Here is a 19,143-nt window from a genome sequence, read left to right on the forward strand (position 1 = left end):
AGATGCAAGATATTCCAATTGGACTGTAGTTCTTCAGCTTTTGGAATCTATTCCAATCCAGACTCAGCTCTCTGGAAACACACTTCTAAAAGAGTCTCAGGGAGCTTCAAGCCCACCCTTTCTTATATGAAATCACATTCTCCTCTGCATATAACTATTAGGAGACTCAAATGGCACAGACTCCATTGAATAAGGTAGAAGACAGAGAGCTGCAGTTGACAATAAGTTCTACCCTACCCGTGTTCCAGAATTTCTTTTTCTTTCTTTTTTTTTTTTTCATCTTTTTAGGGCCACACTTGTGGCATATGGAAGTTCCCAGCTAGAGGTCGAATCAAAGCTGCCACTGCCAGCCTACACCACTGCCAGCTTATACCACAGCCACTGCAATGCAGGATCCAAGTCACGTCTATGACCTACAAGCCGGCTCATGGCAACACTGGATCCTTAACCTACTGAGCAGGGGTGAGGGATCAAACCTGCATCCTCATGGAAACGAATAGTGTTCATTACCACTGAGCCATCACGAGAACTCCCCAAAATTTCCTTTAGCAGCACAGAGCTATCACCTATTCTAGGATCCAGTTTGCTTTTTTTTTTTTTCAAGCTGTGGTAAAGCATATACAACATAAGCCAGTTTTCTTTGTAAAATCAAAAGCCAAATACCTATTTTAAGTTACTTTGTTCTATTACAGTGGCTGTTCTGATTTTAATGATTTTATTGGAGACTATAATAAAGATCTAGAAAAAAATATTCTTATATGAGGAATAAGAAGACACATATTTGTGGAGAAAACTGAAGAGGGGAGATTTCTCAGGCCTGATTTTCTTGGCAGCACCAGCACATGTTCATGTTGTTAACTGGTAATGATGGCTACCAAAATTTAATACAGCCAAAAATGTTACAGATCTTATCAAGGGACTCAGTCAGTTAGAAAAACACCATACATTTTAATTATGAATTTTTCTCACTCTAAAACTTTCTCACAATATGAAAATTAGGGTGAAGCCATCTGTCAGGATGCCTGACGATATAAATCTAAATCGAGCTAACTGAATACACTACACATAAAGATTATTTTAATCTAACACTAATACAAATCTTTCTGTAAGGTCTGTTACAATCTGGCATGATTGTGACTATAAACAACAGCCCTTACTGACCCTGGAAAGCAAATTATTGACTAAATAACTTTAGCTTGCTCTCCTTGAAAAGCCTCCAAGGCATATACATGTTGAATAAACATAGCATAATAACTGATAAAACTTTTAACAACTTCTTACCTTGCAACATTTGCCACCTGTCAGCTTTTATGAAATGACTATGTTCGACCAGTCATTTTGAGGAAAGCAACCAAGTCCTTTTTATAGATATGAATAGCGCCAACATATACGTGAACCTCCCATCAAAAGGAACCTTCTACAGGCAATGGAAGGCTTTCATTTCCATGCTTTTTCAAGTATCCACGCTACTGATTCATGCATGCAGTGGAACCTATATTTAGACAACCTTACTGCAATTTTTACACCCAGTTTTCTCTTACATCCTCTAAAGCAGTTATTTATGTTGTGCATCTGGGATTCCTATGCCCTTTTTCTGGTTCTCACAACCAGAAAAGGCACGGTCCCGGGACCAGCAGCATCAGCATTACCTGAGAACTTGTGAGGAATGGAAATTCCCAGGCCCCTCGCCAGAACTAAATGAGAAACTCTAAAGCGGGGCTCAGAAATATGTTTTAACAAGCCCTGAAGGTGACAGGCTAAAGCTGGAGAACCTTTGCTCTAGAGAAAAAAGATGTTCTCTAGCTATGAAGAAAAGTTTTTATCCCTTCCTTTGAAGCAGTCAATTTTGAAGTGTCCTATGTCTCTAAGCCTAAGATCTCAACATATTTCAAAGAATATACACAAGTTCTTTACAGATGATACCAGTCAAGTTTTTTTTTTTTTCCTCTTTAGGGCCACACCCAAGGTATATGGAGGTTCCCAGGTTAGAGGTCCAATCGGAGCTACAGCTGCCAGCCTTCCCCACAGCTACAGCAACACCGGATCCTTAACCCACTGAGCAAAGCCAGGGATCGAACCCACAACCTCCTAGTTCCTAGTCGGATTCGTTTCCACTGCGCCACGATGGGAACTCCCCCAATCAAGTTTTTTTCATTTAATAAAGATTTTAAAATATGGCCTATTCTCAATAGTGTTAAAACATGGATGTGCATTTAACTAAAACTTTGGGTTGTAAGTGGGAAGTGTAGTTATTTAAAACAGTATGATATTATAGAGATAAAAATGGATAATGCCTCGTCTGTCATAATTTTCAACAAATTCTTCCCTACAATTAAGGTTAAAGAGAAGAGGGTGAGTCTAAATTTTCCCATCGTGTTTTATGGATCTAGACCTTAAGCCATTTATACAACTAGAGCCATATCTGCACGATGAATGAGTAAACAGAATAGGTAATAGTTATTCCTATATAAAGGCCTTCAAAGGCATGCTGGTGAGGTTATCCCAAGGAACGGATAGAGAAGAAACGGTTTATTTTGCCAACAGCCACCATGGTGAGGCCTATGTTATTAGAAAGGCTAAAAACTTTCAAAAACAGACAGAAGGAATGGATTTGATTATGAAGATATGCACTTCAATTTCTGCATAAATACATGATAGATACCAAGAAGAAAGCTTTGGGTAAAGCAGTATTTTCTTTCCCTTTCAAGCAGAAAAGGAAATAGGGATCGAGTTTATAGTATGATGTATTTTGGTTACTCTTTTACAATTGTTCTTAATTTCATTTTAAGAATATCATTTCCTGTCCTATATAATTGTTATTATGTGCCACATAAGGCTGTGGATCTTGAATTTTCCTGCTTTTCCTACTTCCTTAGGAGATCAGAAAGCCCACTGCTTCCCTTAGGCATTTGGAAAGCCCACATTTGACATGTGAAGTATCCAAAAATAGTGTGATTCCCACTTATATAGCAGATTTCCCACTGGAATACTAATCTTTTGAGAATTTTTAAAATTTAAGGAGAGAAAAGGCTTTTACAGAGCAACACAACTTACGTGAATAATTCATCTTTCACAGATGTCACTGTCTTTCTAGAAAAAAGCACTATAGATTCTTTTTTAATGCACTTAAAGACAATGATAGACTGTGCGCTTGTCAAATTTTCAGTTATATTAAGAGAACGATCATAATACGTTAAGAAACTAAGAACCGCACGGCTGAGTTAATAAAAAAAACTTGGCTGAAATAAATTAGAGTGTTTATAGTAAATTTATCTTCTTGAGAGCTGGCTAAAGTCATTAAACCCATTTCATGAACTGATCCAATGTACATTCATTTACATCAGAGAAGATCGGAATGTCATACCTGAGACTGTGCGTTAATATTGGCTCCTTCCTTAACAAGGACTTTGACAACTTCTGCTTGTCCAGCCAAGGACGCAATGTGAAGAGCAGTATTTCCTTTCTGTTTTGGAGAAACAAAGCAGAAAATGTTAGAGGCTTCCAGATTTTGTCGAAGTCAAAATGCACAGGCATTATCAATTTTGCTGATGACATTAAGTGGTTAAAACTTGTCATTCTATCAAGATAGCAGCCCACCTTGAGAGAAGGTCATTTTTACCATCAAAACATTGGCCATCCCACACAGGATCTTCCTTCTACGTGCTCCACACTTTTGTTTTAGTGTTAAGAACACGGAAGAGGAGTTCCCGGCGTGGTGCAGTGGTTAACGAATCCGACTAGGAACCATGAGGTTGCGGGTTCGGTCCCTGCCCTTGCTCAGTGGGTTAAGGATCCGGCGTTGCCGTGAGCTGTGGTGTAGGTTGCAGACGCGGCTCGGATCCCGCGTTGCTGTGGCTCTGGTGTAGGCGGGTGGCTACAGCTCCAATTCGACCCCCTAGCCTGGGAACCTCCATATGCCGTGGGAGCGGCCCAAAGAAATAGCAACAACAACAACAACAAAAAGACAAAAGACAAAAAAAAAAAAAAGAACACGGAAGAAGCGGGGTTCTTGCAGAAGCGAATAATTTGGGGGGGGGGGTGTGTGCCTGTATGCATGTGTGTATATGTGACAATATTACCATTCATGTTATACTGTCACGAACCCAACTAGTTAGTATCCATGAGGACGCGGATTTGATCCCTGGCCTCACTCAGTGAGTTAAGGATCTGGCATTGCCGTGAGTCGTGGTGTAGGTTGCAGATGCGGCTCAGATCCCGCCTTGCTGTGGCTGTGGCATAGGCTGGCAGCTGCAGCTCCAACTGACCCCTAGCCTGGGAATTTGCATATGCCATAGGAATACCCCCTAAAAAAGAAAAAACAAATGAAAACAAAACAATGTTTATCTGAACCATTGAATTTAGCTCACCTTGCAGAGAAACTTAGGAATTTTAAGTGGTAGAGAAACTGACAATTCATAGTTCTATTTCTAGTCACTAGAACACATGGCTGTTCAAAATATTTGGGGAATAAAATAGTAAATTTTACATGACTTATACAATGTTCCAAATATATTCTACCATTTGCTACATCAAAATTTACTACCTACAGTACCAAACAAAAATGAAAATAATTTAAATCTATCATGAAAAGAAAACATAGGCTAAGAGATTAAAAGGTGCCTATTATGTGGTTAAAATAGATGGAAAAAATAAAAAAATAAATCTGTACATTCAAAGCTGTAAATTTTGAACATTAGTTCTCTTTTTGCCACAAACTCACTATGGGCTACTCACATACTATTTTGAAGGCTCACGCCCCCAAAAAGGTGAACCTATATTTTAAAACATCTATAGCGTTTAAAGGACAGGAAAAAATGATAGCCAATAAACACTTAAGCAAGAAAAAGTAGTTGTTTAATAAGTACATATAAGTTGCATGGGTAACTCAGAGGAAGCAAGTAATTTGATATACATTCAACTGTACAGATTTAACATTTATTTGATGTCAGGTGAAAGGTTAATAAAAATGTTTATTCTCTCTTTGTGTTTAAAGTAAAAAAATTCTTGCGTATTTTAACTTCACTGAAGTTGCCAAAGAGGTTTTCATTTGTTTGTTTTGTTTTCTGATTTCCGCTAGAACTGCTGCATACTGTAAGGTAAGCAGAGTTGCCTACATTTTGGCAAACATGCATGAGCTACTGGAAATCTGGGTGAACTGGCCATATTTCTAATTTATTCCAGCACTCTTTTTCTCTGTCTCTGATTAGGCTAGTGCCTCAGCTGGAGCTCAGAGTTCCTGCTGCCTCTTTCTGCATCTCCCACAAGCAAATTATTACACTACAGCCCAGGTAAGAGGCTTGATTTTGATTGGGTACTGTTTTTTTCCAAATTAAAATTTCACCTTCTAAAGACAAGGTTTGTCACCACTGGTGACATTTTTAAAATATCTATTGTTTCTGAAATGATTCCCCAAAGACAAAGTTCAAATATATTTTAGCAAAAAAAAAAAAAAAAAAACAAGGAAGCAACAACTTCTAATGTACCAAGCACCTTATACATTTCTTTCAAAATGAGCCCAATTTGTTTACAAACACACATTACAGTGACAAAATCATATGCTAATAATTCAATCCATGACCCCAAAACCTCTTTTCCATTAGCATATAAAAGATCTATATATTCTCTTACCAAGTAAAATGACTGCATTAAAAGATGTAACAACTCAATTATAGCATGGAAATTTCTATTGAGAAGTTTACTGCATGGATTTATTTTAAAAAAATGAATTACCCTTGGGAAAATAGGTGTTTTTGTCTACAAAGGGATTATGTTAATCTAGTCTCTACGTGAATCAAATGAAAAAGACAAAATACGAGAAAACAGAGATACAGAATTCTTCAGGCTCCGATAAGCCTCAAATGGAAATAATTCACACATTGAAAAGTTTGATGGACAGGGTTTCATTTCAGTTCCGTGTTGCTAAGAATCTTGGTGTTCCAGCAAAATTTTGCAATGCAGAACCAAGGGAAAGAAGCTTTAAAACATTTCCTCTTTTCCAAGAAAATAAACCCTACCAGCATGAACATTACCTTCGTAGCAGAATCCACAGAGGACCCTCTTCCCAGCAGCTCCTGGACCAGCCCCACGTGGCCCTCCTTGGCAGCCAGATGGAGAGCGTTGAGTCCATTCTGAGAGGAGAAGCAAACAAGGCTTCAGAAGCAGAGAAATGATGAGACAGAGAATTGCTGATCTTCCTCAAACACAAAACCCAGAGGACAGACAGACCCTGATCCCTTCATTTCCTCTTTCTTGTTGCATTAACTTGAAACTTTTCATTTCAGAGAGATTAATTTCTAGCGGTTTTGATTCAGAGAGGCAAAGAGGAAAATGTTAGAGATGAGGGTCTGACAACTTCATTTCAACAAAATTCTTTTTAGACTAAGAAATACCTACCTACTTTTCCAATGAGAGAGGAAAAAAAAAAAAAAAAAAGAGCAACTCTGTATCATTTCTTGTGCCAGCCAGAAGTAAAATTCTGTCCAGTTTCTAGAACATGAAGCGCTTTTAAATAAATCCTCTCACTTTATAACAAGTGGAAGAGAAATATCCTTTTTATAAAAAGGTACTAAAGTTTTGCAGGACAATTTCTAAGATAACATGAGTTTGTAATGGCAACAGTAAACTTTAAAAATATTTAGCACTAAGTCACTAATTTATTTTGAGGGGCTTTTTTTTCAAAAATTAAAAAATTTTTCTTATAATCTCTGATAGTGCTGTAATGTCTGGTTCCCATCTATCTCAATTCCTGAAAAATTACTCATCACCACATTGGAAAAACTCCCTGAAAATTTCACTAAATATAATATCTACACATACTATACTGACATAAAGTTTGAAAGTAGATCTTGTGACACATATAACTGCCAAATACAAATACAAATTGCTATCCAGCAAATTTCCTGTTTGTGGTCAATGTACATCTTATACTTAATGATTTACTTATTAAAAGTATTCAGGCTTTAATATTTGACTCATAAATAAGGTAATATTTACTTCCTTGCAAAACATGGTTCTGGTTTTTCTGCCAATATTTAACTTCGAATAGCCAAGGCAGTTGTACAATTAATACATTCATATCATGGTTTCTATATAGTTACCAGCACAAAACAGTAAGAATTAAATCACTTTTGGAGTTTCTGTCATGGCTCAGTGGTTACTGAACCCGACTAGGAGCCATGAGGTTGTGGATTCAATCTGGGTTAAGGATCCAGCGTTGCCTTGAGCTGTGAAGTAGGTCGCATATGCAGCTCAGCTCAGATCTCACATTGCTGTGGCTCTGGCGTAGGCCCGCGGCTACAGCTTGGATTCGATCCCTAACCTGGGAACCTCCGTATGCTGCTGGTGAGGCCCTGAAAGACAAAAAAAAAAAAAAAAAAAGGACAAAAAGACAAGAAAAAAAAAGAATTCAATCACTTTTGAAATTCTTTAAAATTTAAGAAATGAATCAACGATCTAATAGAAATTTGAAAGAGATGGAGTTTTATGACCTCTGGATTCTACCAGTATGTAAATGATGTTAATGGTGTTGACTGTAGAGAGATGGAACAACAGCAAAAGTTAATTTGCACTCCCTTTACTAGACCAAGACAGCAATACTTTCTAAAGTTGTTTTCTTGGCTGATAACTCAACACCCAGTCTCTTTGGCAACAGGAAGTATTTAATTTAAATAGACAGACAGTAAACTCATTCTAACTGATAAGAGAAAGCAAGATGTCCATAGACAAGGAATTTTTAAGGAGCTAATCAAGCCTGATGATATTCAAGAGCCTTTAACTTCAGCATTACATTTATTGCTTTATAGGAAAGAATCTTTTACTCTGAGTCGTGAGCCATTACTTAAGCTGTTTCTGGAGAATGGATCCATTCTTTGAGTCAGTAAGAATCAAATGTTCCAGTCATTGGGAACTGTCTATATGGACTAGCAAACTAACATTTAATGAAGTTTGCATTTTGAGATGTTTCTTTAAGACGATGCCTTTCCTTTCCCCAGTTCCTACCTCTGCCTTCAATCAGAAATTTCAGAACCTGAGAGTTGAAAGGACCTTGGTGACCCTCTAGTCCAGTGCTTTCTCTGCTTCCCAGCCCAAGCCTGATTCATAGTGGCTGCTCCACAAATGTTGTTGCAGGAAAGAATGAATCAAGAGAGTACGGAGGCAATCTTTTAGTAAAGACTACATTTGTAAATAATCAAAATGATGTATTTGAGAGACAAAGACTGAGCAGTCCCTAGAATTAATAAGCTTTCTATTTTTCAGGATTTTGGTCCGAAGGGAACAGAGACACATGGGTTGGAGATACTTTTTCCAGGTGCTAGAGGCCTGCCCAAGGAACAACTGGATTTATTTTGTCCAGGAAGTGTTATCTTCTTTCTAAAACCTGATGGCACAGAATTCAGTTAAGTTCTGACTTGAGAAGCATACAGATGTCTTATTCAAAGAACAGAATCTGTCCATGTATGACTATCTGTGTGGATCCATTTTCTATGAAGTTCCTAATTTTACTTGCTCTTCTAATTCTATTCCATTAAGCTAAAAAAAAAAAAGCTCATTTCTGATGACTTTCACACTCCATTAGAATGTTCCCATTGGATCACAATTACTTTTTAGAAAGTATCTGATGTCAATTTTTATCTCTCTCTCTCTCTCTATTATCTTTTTTAGGGCTGCACCCGTGGCATATGGAGGTTCCCAGGCTAGGGATCTAATCAGAGCTATAGCTGCTGGCCTATGCCATAGCCACAGCAATGCGAGATCCGAACCACACCTGCAACCTACACCACAGCTCACGGCACGCCAGATCCTTAACCCACTGAGCGAGGCCAGGGATCGAACCCACAACCTCATGGCTCCTAGTTGGATTGTTTCTGCTGTGTCACTATGGGAACTCTCAATTTTTATTTAACCTAAAAAGAAAAGTTTAACCTGTAAATTAAAATTGCCAGTTGAGGGAACATGGAGCATTTCCCACCTTAAGTTCCCTAGAGCCCTTTAACCACCCCACACAGATCAGACCTTCCTGAACTAAGTCCATGGCTTCGGAGCTGCAATCAGATGAAGAATGAGGAGTAAAAGGAAGAGAAGAAGAAAGCCTGTCTTCACTATTTTCCCATGACTTCTCTTCTAGTTCTTTAATGGTCCCCAGGATCATGTCTCCCCATTCTGTCACAGAAATATTTCACTATGCACATCAGCAAATAAATATATCAGAGCTTTTTTGCAGCATCCATTTCCCAAACCCCAGGCCAATTGACTTGGAAAAAAATGGCTCCCCAATGGCCCATTATTCTCAGGTATACCAGCCTGAATCTGGTCTTGATTTATCTCTGAAATTTTATAACATGAGCAGCATGTAGGATAAATCTACAGGGAATCTGGTTTCCATTTTTAATAAAGAGTCAAGCATTATTAACAAATCATCAGTCCTTCATTACTTAAAATGGGCGCTCTTGACTGGCTTGAAAATGATCTCAGCAGAGCATTCTCAGTGCAACTTTCTACAAATTTAAAATAGAAAGGTTTGGCGTTCCCTTGTGGCGCAGCGAGTTAATGAACCAGTGTTGTCACTGCTGTGGCCCTGGTCACTGATGTGGCACAGGTTCGATCCCTGGCCTGGGAACTCCTGTATGCCATGGGTGTGGCAAAAAAAGAAAACATGTAATAAAATAAGTTTGAAGATTAAAATTTTTTAAAGGTGTAAATTTTTCTTTGATCCCATGGAGCGACCACCTTTCTGGGGGTTAGAGTACTTAGCACAGTCTCCACAATCTTCCCTCTGGGAGAGAGTCCTCTTTCACGCTACAGTATCAGCTCAGCTGAAACCTTTAAGTTGCTGTAGACCAGACTACTAGAACTCTAGACTTTCTATGCTCATGTTTCAATAAATATTGACAAAAACTTTTAACAAATAAAGTTAACAAGACACCATCTCAAATAGAATATAGTTGACACAATCCCAAAATGTAGCAAGTTCAAATACATATTTAAATGAAATACTTTCAGGAGAATGTTATCCTAAGGAGGACTCCAATGCCAAATTATTTATCTTTAGTTTACTCCACAGAGTGTTTTCTTTTCACGAATTCAAAATTTAGCCAACTCCATTTTCACCTACACAAAAAATACAAACAGAAAACATTTAAATCCATAGAACGGATAAAACATTTCATCAATAATTGGTCTGTTTTCTTTGCAATTAATTACAAGGCTCAGGGTTTGTTAGAATTTTTCTGAGAACAAAGTACCTTTTGGGGAGGAGACAAATATGCTACTACGTATCACTGTAATATAGTTGCATTTTATTAAAAAAATAAAAACAAGAATATGATTAAAAGTTTTTATATAAGGACTAGTTCAGAAACTAAATTGTATATAGTATGTAAATCGAATTCAGGATGTACATGTGTCTTCAGGATTTCTTTCTTTTCTTTTTTTTTTTTTTGGTCTTTTGTCTTTTTAGGCCCATACCCGTGGCATATGGAGGTTCCCAAGCTAGGGATCGAAATGGAGCTATAGCTGCCGGCCTACACCACAGCCACAGCCACTTGGAATCCAAGCCTCATCTGCAACCTACACCAGAGCTCACGGAAATGCCTGATCCTTAACCCACTGACCAAGGCCAGGGAGCGAAACTCGCATCCTCCTGGATACTAGTTAGGTTCATTAACCACTGAGCCACAACAGGAATTCCCAGGATTTCTATCACACTAATGCTACTGAAACCAGAGTGATTATAAAGATACAGATGATAATAGGTGAAATTCTTATTTTAAATTTTGTAAATTCTTAAACTGCCTTCTTTAAAAATACAAACTGGGACTGCTATCATATTGCACTCATGTCCTTCAGCTGCAGGAAACAGAAGCCAAACAACTTTCTTTATGCTTGCCTCTATTTGGTTAGAATTTCTAACCAGAAATATATTTAATTATCAGTTGAATATGTTGGATAATTGTCATCAGAAAAAGCAACTCAGCATCAACTGGTCTAAAACCAGAATGTTCTAGCTTCTGAATATGAGCTGACATACAAATTAATCATGTTGAAAATGGAAAGTGATAGATAAACCTTTTCAAAAGTACAACTCAGCAACCTCTCTGAGAATGTATTTGCCAGTTAACCCATTTTGGTGAGTCCCTCGGGTCATGTTTCTAAAAAATCAAATTTCCCACAGGAGCTACACTAACACTCTAGCTTAGCACAGTCAATTAGCCACACTGGCCCACATTCCAAAGGATGCTTTGTTATTAGATATTTTTCTCCTTGTAGGGCATGGGATGGAAAGGAGGCAGATGTGCAGAACTGGTCAGACCTTTTATATTTGGGTTCAGATTCAAGGCAGAGCCTAGTACTTTCCCAGGAGTGCCTCTCATACATACAGGGTTTGAGGCACCTGGGTCCTTTTTTTATATCAAAACATAAGATACTGTCAGTTTCTGTATTACTAAAACACTTATTATGAGCTTACTGAGTTCTGGTCAAAGAGTCTTCAGAGACAAACCCCTATTTAACAGAAACAGTAATTATTAGTTTAACAGTAAACTATTCGTCCTCCTAGATTTATATCAGGATAGATTCAGGGATATCATCAAAAGCAATATACCTGGGTAAAATTATGATTCTAAAGTTAAAAAAAAAAAAAAGCAATATACCTGGGACAGGGTCTCTCTAGTCCCTACAGAAATGGTTTCAATGAATCATGAAATGTCACTACAGTTTGGTTTGTACATAAGGTGGATATAAGAAAAGTCCATTTGAGCAATATTTATGGCTTTGTGTCGACTTTATATGGGTTCTTTTGATAAATTATGGTTGAGTTCAATAACAGGAAAAAGTTTAGTAATAGGAAGAGCTTCTATGCTTGTTTTCACTAATTGTTAATTTAGGAAAAGTGCATAATTCAATGTTTGTCTTTTTTTCACTAATTTACAAGAAGCACAGAGTAAACTCAGTACTCATTGTAATTAAGTAACATGTCCTTCCGCTCTACGTTTTACTTTTTTTGGTTTTTGTCTTGTTTAGTTTCATTTTTAATAATAGCAGAGTCACAATCTACGTGTGTGTGCGTGTGTGTGTATGTGCTGTATCACCAATACTTTAGTGTAAAAAATTGCCAGTTCTTTCGTATCTCAAAACAGCACTATGCCAGGTACTAGTCTCATTTAGTTCGATGGATTGCCTTCATCGGGGTAGGATTTATGGACAGGAATTACACTTTGATTAACATGGTTGCTGATTCTAATTAGTATCTCCAAACCTCTCTTGAATTGAGGTTTTTTTTTTTTTTTTGTCTTTTTGCCATTTCTTGGGCCACTTCCTTGGCATATGGAGGTTTCCAGGCTACGGGTCGAATCGGAGCTGTTGCCACCGGCCTACGCAAGAGCCACAGCAATGCGGGATCCGAGCCACGTCTGCAACCTACACCACAGCTCACAGCAACGCCAGATCCTTAACCCACTGAGCAAGGCCAGGGATCGAACCCACCACCTCATGGTTCCTAGTCGGATTCATTAACCACTGAGCCACGACGGGAACTCCTGAATTGAGTATTTTTGAGTCCAAAAAATAATGTTTATCTGCACTTGTAAAATTATTAATTTATGCAGAAATTATTATTTTTAACAGTATTTTGAGCTAAAAAGCAAATGGGTACCTGGTCCATAAGTAGTCATTCTATCAATAATTCAAAGAGCTATTTTACGTCTGAGTTTTTCTTTCTTTCTTTCTTTTCTTCCTTCCTTCCTTCTCTCTCTTTTTCCCTCTCTCCTTCCTTCCTTTTCCTTCCTTCCTTCCTTCCTCCCTCCCTCCCTTCCTTCCTGTCTCTCTCTTTCCTTCCTTCCTTCCTTGGGCCACACCTGTCCCATATGGAGGTTCCCAGGCTAGGGGTCAAATCAGAGCTGCAGCTGCTGACCTACACCACAGCCACAGTAACGCGGGTTCCAAGCTGCATCTGCGACCTATGCTGCAGCTTGGGGCATTGCTAGATCCTTAACCCACTGAGCAAGGCCAGGGATGGAACCTGCATCCTAAGGAAGACTATGTTGGGTTCTTAACCTGCTGAGCCACAGTGGGAACTCCTATTACTGAGTTTTAGTTCTCCCAACTTAAATGTCATTTTCACATGGTCTCATTTCTTTAAGTTAATTTAGAGAGAAATGATAAATAAATTATTTCTTTAATACTTAGAGGCGCTAAATACTTATAGGTACTAAATACAGGCACCAAAGCAAAACATCTGATTAACATGAAGCTCAAAGAAAGAAAATGATGAGTTATTCATTAAATAGTCAGGGTTTAAAGAGATTTAAACATTAAATTTAAAAGTAGCCAGCAAATTATTTACATAATAACTAATACATTAGAATTTATTCTCATGTGTCATGCTTGGTTCTAGCTTTTTGTTTGTTTTTTGTTTTGTTTTGGCTGCACCCATGGCACATGGAAGTTCCCGGGCAAGGGATCAAATCCTAGCTGCTCCGGTTGTATTTTTTTTTTTTTTTTTTTTTTTTGTCTTTTTGCTATTTCTTGGGCCGCTCCCGCGGCATATGGAAGTTCCCAGGCTAAGGGTCGAATCGTAGCTGTAGCCACCGGCCTACGCCAGAGCCATAGCAACAGCTCACGGCAACGCCGGATCGTAAACCCATTGAGCAAGGGCAGGGACGGAACCCGCAACCTCATGGTTCCTAGTCGGATTCATTAACCACTGCGCCACGACGGGAACTCCCGGTTGTATTCTTAATTAACCCACTGGACCATAGTGGGAACTCAAAGTTATAAGCTTTTAATTGCATTAATTCACTTAACTCTAAATTGAACATTATCGGTTATGAACTACCTAGTGATTCTAGCTCAGAAACTTCATTCTTAACCCCTACAATGAAAATAAAAAACAAAAAATCTGAGGGCCCTGCATTATAATCTTATTTCATTTTCTTTGGACCTCAATTTCTCCTTAACTCTATTTGATATTCTTTAGAATAAAAATATCTCAGCCTCTGATAATAGGTCGGTATTTAAGGAGAAAAATTATTTCCTTTAGGCCTCTAGACAAGATACATTAATATCTAAATGTATCAAAATTAGAAAGGAATTCTATAACAAATTCTAGAATGTTACAATATCATGCTCATGCCAAGCTTAGCCAGTTTTAGTTTAAAGCAAAAATGGAGGAAAGGGGTTAGGTTGGTTGATCCCTTAAGTTACAGGAAAAAATTCTGTTTCTTAGATGGCAAATGATAAGACTATAATTTCCAGAAGAGTTGAAGATAATATCCATGAGACTAAGCCTTGTCTTTGTATATGTATCACTGATTCATTCCCTAATTCAGTCAAGTCATCTTAAATGAGGGCATTAAAAAAACACAGATCTGGTGGTTTGGCAGTTAAGGATCCTGCTTTGTCACTTCTGTGGCACAGGTTCAATCCCTGGCCTGGGAGCTTCTGTATGCCATGGGTGCAGCCAAAATAAAATAAAATAAGAACATGAACCTTCTCTCTCTCTCTTTTTTTTTTTAATGGCCACACTTGTGGTGTATGAAAGTTCCTGGGCCAGGGATTGAATCCAAGCTGCAGCTACAACCTACGCCACAGCTGTGGCAAGGCCGGATCCTTAACCACTGCATCTGGCCAGGGATCAAACCTGTGCCTCTGCAGCGACCCAAGCCACTGCAGTCAGATTCTTAACCCATTGTGCCACAACAGGAACTCTAGATCTTCTCCTTTTAACATAGAATTTATCAAGACTGGCAAGCAGGGGAAAGAGAGTGTAATTAACCAGCAACCCATTTTTTTTTTTTAATGAAAGGTGAAAAACTCCCTAATAGGACAACATGAAATGGATGTGCTTCTAGGTGCCAAGGGTGCGAATGAAGCAAGAGAGGGGAGCGTGGCGGGACCTCAAGGGGATGGAAACAAGGAGATTAAAACCGAAAAGGTTCCAGGGACCATTCCAATATGTGCTGTGTCTTCCTCCTCGCAAGGCGCAACCAAGGAAACAGTTTTGGACAACATATTAGACTCGGATAAAAACAGGGTATGGAGTTTTCAATTAATATAAACTAGACAAAGCTTAAATGCAATAAGTAATAATAACTGAATATCCAGCATTCACCTAGTAGAACTCGTTGGAACACTTACTGTAAACCAAACATTGTACTGGGAACCAAGTACAAAAATCTAGTAATGTCATTAGAGACTTACAATGACTTCTAATTTTCTCCCTCTTTTTTCCCCCGGTTTTAATTAAAAATAAGCCAAATTTGACTTGCTGGGCTCTAGAAGAATATGGGGAGTGAGGAGGGAACCATCAAACAACAAAACCTGGCTTATAGGAGTCTTGCAGGTACCACGCTGTCACTCTGCTTTCCATCCTTAGAAAACAATTCCTGCAAACCGCATTCACATGGTATCAACCTCAAGTTTGTCGAAGATACACAACCTGGCTTCATCACTTTCTCCTCTGAACAATCACAAAATGGGGTTCTTTTCAGAATTGATTGTGTTGTGTCTCCTGTTTATCTTCCCAACAAGCCTTCTCATAAACAAAAGTCAAATCTACTCACCTTTGTAACCTCTTCACCAAACACAATACCTAACATAAGAGGAAGGATACTCAGTAATGTTCCTACAAAGGATGCACTAATGGACCATGTATCAGTAAAAAGGCGTTTGCCTCATTCATCCATTCACTGTACCTTTTGTCAGTAAACATAGTCAGGACATGGGCAAGTCAGGTACAACTATGTCCACCTCTAGCCCTTGGAAGCACAGTCAGGAAAAGTGCACTCTCTGAGGCTGAAGCTGGGTAACATTAACATATATGAGTGCAAATTATACCCTGAGAGAAGCATTTATCTCAAGTGGCTTTTCTTGGGAACCCTCCTGTTGATGGGAATGTAAATTGGTGTAACCACTATGGAGAACAGTATGGAGGTTCCTTAAAAAACTAAATATAGAACTACCATATGATCTAGCAATCCCACTCCGGGGCATATATCTGAACAAAACCATAATTCAAAAGGATACATGCACCCTAATGTTCATTGCAGCACTATTTACAATAGCCAATACATGGAAGCAAACTAGCAGTCCATCAACAGACAAATGGATAAAGAAAATGTGGTAAATATTTACACAATGGAATCTTAGCCATAAAAAGAAAGAAATATTGCCATTTGTAGCAATGTGGATGGACCAAAAGATTAGCATACTAAGTGAAGTATGTCAGACAGAGAAAGACAAACATTACATAATATCACACATGTGGAGTCTAAAAAAAATGATACAAGTGAACTTATTTGCAAAACAGAAAAAGACCACAGGCATAGAAATTATGGTTACCAAAGGGGAAATGGTGGGAGGAGGGAAAAACTGGAAGGTGGGGATTGGCATATATACACTACTGTATATAAAGTAGATAAATAACAAGGACCTACTGTATAACACAGAGAAATCTACTCAGTACTCTGGGGTGGCCTATATGGGAAAAGAGTATGAAAAAGAATAGACATATGTATATGGATAACTGATTCACTTGGCCATACACCTGAAGTTAACATAACATTGTAAGTCAACTATATTCCAATAATTTTTTTTAAGTTAAAAAAAATAAATAGATAAAATGGCTTTTCTCAGTCTGGAATCCTTGGATGTATTCCTAAGGCTCTCAGAAGTGTCTGAGAATTTTTTTTTAATTTGATATTTTTATTTAAGTGCCAATCTTAAAAAAGTACAATCTGGATCATCTGGATGATCACATTTATTTAAATATCATCTAGTAATTTCTTGTTCTTGCATTCTTGATTGATGCATTCTTGACTGATTTCAAGGGATCTTTTAAAGGAACATGAATTTTCATGCAGTATTTCTCAAACTGAAGCATACAGATGTAGTCTCAGAGATCCCCTAAAAGTCTCCTTCTCCGAGTATAAGAAATACTGCCTCAAGAGATGGTTTATAAACATACCCTGATGAAACTTGGGTCTTTCCATTTAGAAAGCAGAATAGAGGCTTGTGGAGACATGACTAGAACCCTCCTAAGTATTAGAAACTTTACTCTGTCTCACAGAATTACAAATTGTCTGAAAGAAATAATGGCAATTTTGATGAAGTTGGAAGGAATAAACTTGTTAGTATTTATCCAGAATCTTGTCACCCAGCTATTCTAGTTTGAGTGAAATCATCAAGTGTGGTCATCCCAACTTTTTGTTAATTAACTTCTATCCAACTGCAAATGTCAGAGCCATAATTTCATCTCCTGAATGAGTGTGTACAACACAATGGGTTTTCTCACAGGTCATTTGAGCCCAAAGTGGTCTCCCTTCGAGGTAGAGAAGTATGTTTTGAAGACTACATACACATGTAGCACAGTGATGAACATGCAATAAAGCATGCTTATAAAAGTAGGGATGCAATAAAGTAACTATTATTTATATCATAGGTGTCATTATTTCCCATTTAATGAATGGATAATTGGAGACTCAGAATAATTTAGATGACTGGCTCAATGTCCATGTTTATTTAATTATACATCTACTGAATATTAATTGGAAACCGATTATGTGCTAACCTGGGTCTTATTCCTTCAGCAAAATGTCCTTTTCACTAAACCAACTGAGCTTAAATTCTAAAATCATTCTTTGTGAGCTGGTTCATATAGGTTAGTGCTCACCTCCCTTTTCCCTAAATTTAATTTTTACCATATTTATATTGGTATACTTCATGGACCTTCCTTTTTAAACCTCTTAATTTTCCTGTGCTGTTAATGTTTCAAACTCCTGGTGTGGGGGACTTGCATTCCTTTCTGTGTGTTGCTAAACTGTTAGCTGTGGATGCAAAAGAATCTAGTGCCTTTGACAGAAACATAAAAATCTCGATAAAAAGAATTCTTAAAAAGGGCTGCAGGAGTTCCCCACGGTGGCACAGTGGGTTAAGAATCCAACTGCAGAGGCACAGGTCACTGTGGAGGTGCAAGTTTGATCCCTGGCCCAGAGCAATGGGTAAAGGATCTGGCATTGCTGCAGCTGTGGCATTTTCCTATGCCATGGTGTGGTGATAAAAAAAAATTTTTTTTTAATAAAAGGGCTGTAGAGATCATCTTTAGTTTGATGTCAAAATGAGGAATTTCAAGGAATTTCAAGGGAATAACAAATCTCTTGATAAACATCTAGTGGTTGCTTTGGATGAGAAAATATATTCTCAACTCCCTCATAACTTACATCTTTCTCTCCCTACTTCCCTCCTCTGCCTCCCATGGGCACTTAAGGGAAATATCACACCACAGATTCTCTAATAAACTTCCTTCCAAGGGCAGTAGCATCCTTTCTCACCCCATCAATGATTTTGCCTACCCACTCAGGTGCAGGGTCTAATTTCAGACTAACCCCACTGCCCCCTCCACCCTGCACAAAAGACTCTTCTTCTCCTTCCTGCCAGCAGTTTTTTGTGGGGGGACAGGGTGAGGGGAGTGGAGGGGATGGAGAGCCAGGGATTATCTGCTCCAAGGTGATGTGCTTTATGAGCTTTTGCTCATCTGCATTTTGGACTCTTTCATCCTGCCCTGGAGACCTTTCATTTCTGAGGGCAAAGGCTGGAAGAAAACTGAGTATTGGACTAAAATCAATTGCCTGCATCAAGTTACACGCATGTGTGTTGTCGGCTCATAACAGACAGGTAGCCTCTGATTACGTCCATCTTAACAGACAACTGCTTCTTAATACGGAACTGCTGAACTTTTTCTATGCACCTATTTCCTTCATTTCTAAGTATCTGAAGGAGTGATCATCTGAAAACAAGGTTTTCTTTTTTTCCCCTTGCTCCTCATTCCAGAAAAAAGAAGGCCTTGAATAAACTAGAGATCCTAGGATTTGTGGTTACTCCTTTACAATCATCAACAACACACACACACACACACATACACACACACACACACGGAGAAAGAGAAATTTACAAGGGTTGGGAGGGAGAGGAAAGGTAGGGGAAGAGAGGAAATAGACTGCTTAGAAAAAGTAATCAGCAAAGAGAATGTTAGACTATGAGTGAACAAAACCTTAGCTACTGCAGGGGGCTGTAGGGTTTTAATGGCACAAAGCAAACAACCAAGCAGAAAAGTGACTAAGCTTGAATGGCATCTGTAGCTCATCTCGCACA

The 19,143-nt window shown here is 38.4% G+C and overlaps 1 protein-coding gene across 50 annotated transcripts in view; it reads right to left on the reverse strand.

Moving 5' to 3' along the window:
* The window catches only part of ANK2 (ankyrin 2), a 607,793-nt gene that overhangs the window by 184,317 nt on the left and 404,333 nt on the right, over window positions 1–19,143 (reverse strand). For all 50 annotated transcript variants that reach the window (XM_084973140.1, XM_084973126.1, XM_084973116.1 and 47 more), the window contains 2 exons: window positions 6,030–6,128; window positions 3,365–3,463 (listed from right to left, as the gene is read on the reverse strand). In XM_084973140.1, coding sequence (XP_084829266.1) covers window positions 3,365–3,463; window positions 6,030–6,128 — 198 coding nt within the window. The remainder of the gene's footprint in view (window positions 1–3,364; window positions 3,464–6,029; window positions 6,129–19,143) is intronic.

The sequence above is a fragment of the Sus scrofa genome, chromosome 8 (genome assembly GCF_054392235.1).
Source record: "Sus scrofa isolate SSC_HxYL_T2T_F1_AM1 chromosome 8, Sscrofa_HxYL_maternal_Yorkshire_Landrace_v2.0, whole genome shotgun sequence".
Taxonomy (NCBI): Eukaryota; Metazoa; Chordata; class Mammalia; order Artiodactyla; family Suidae; genus Sus; species Sus scrofa.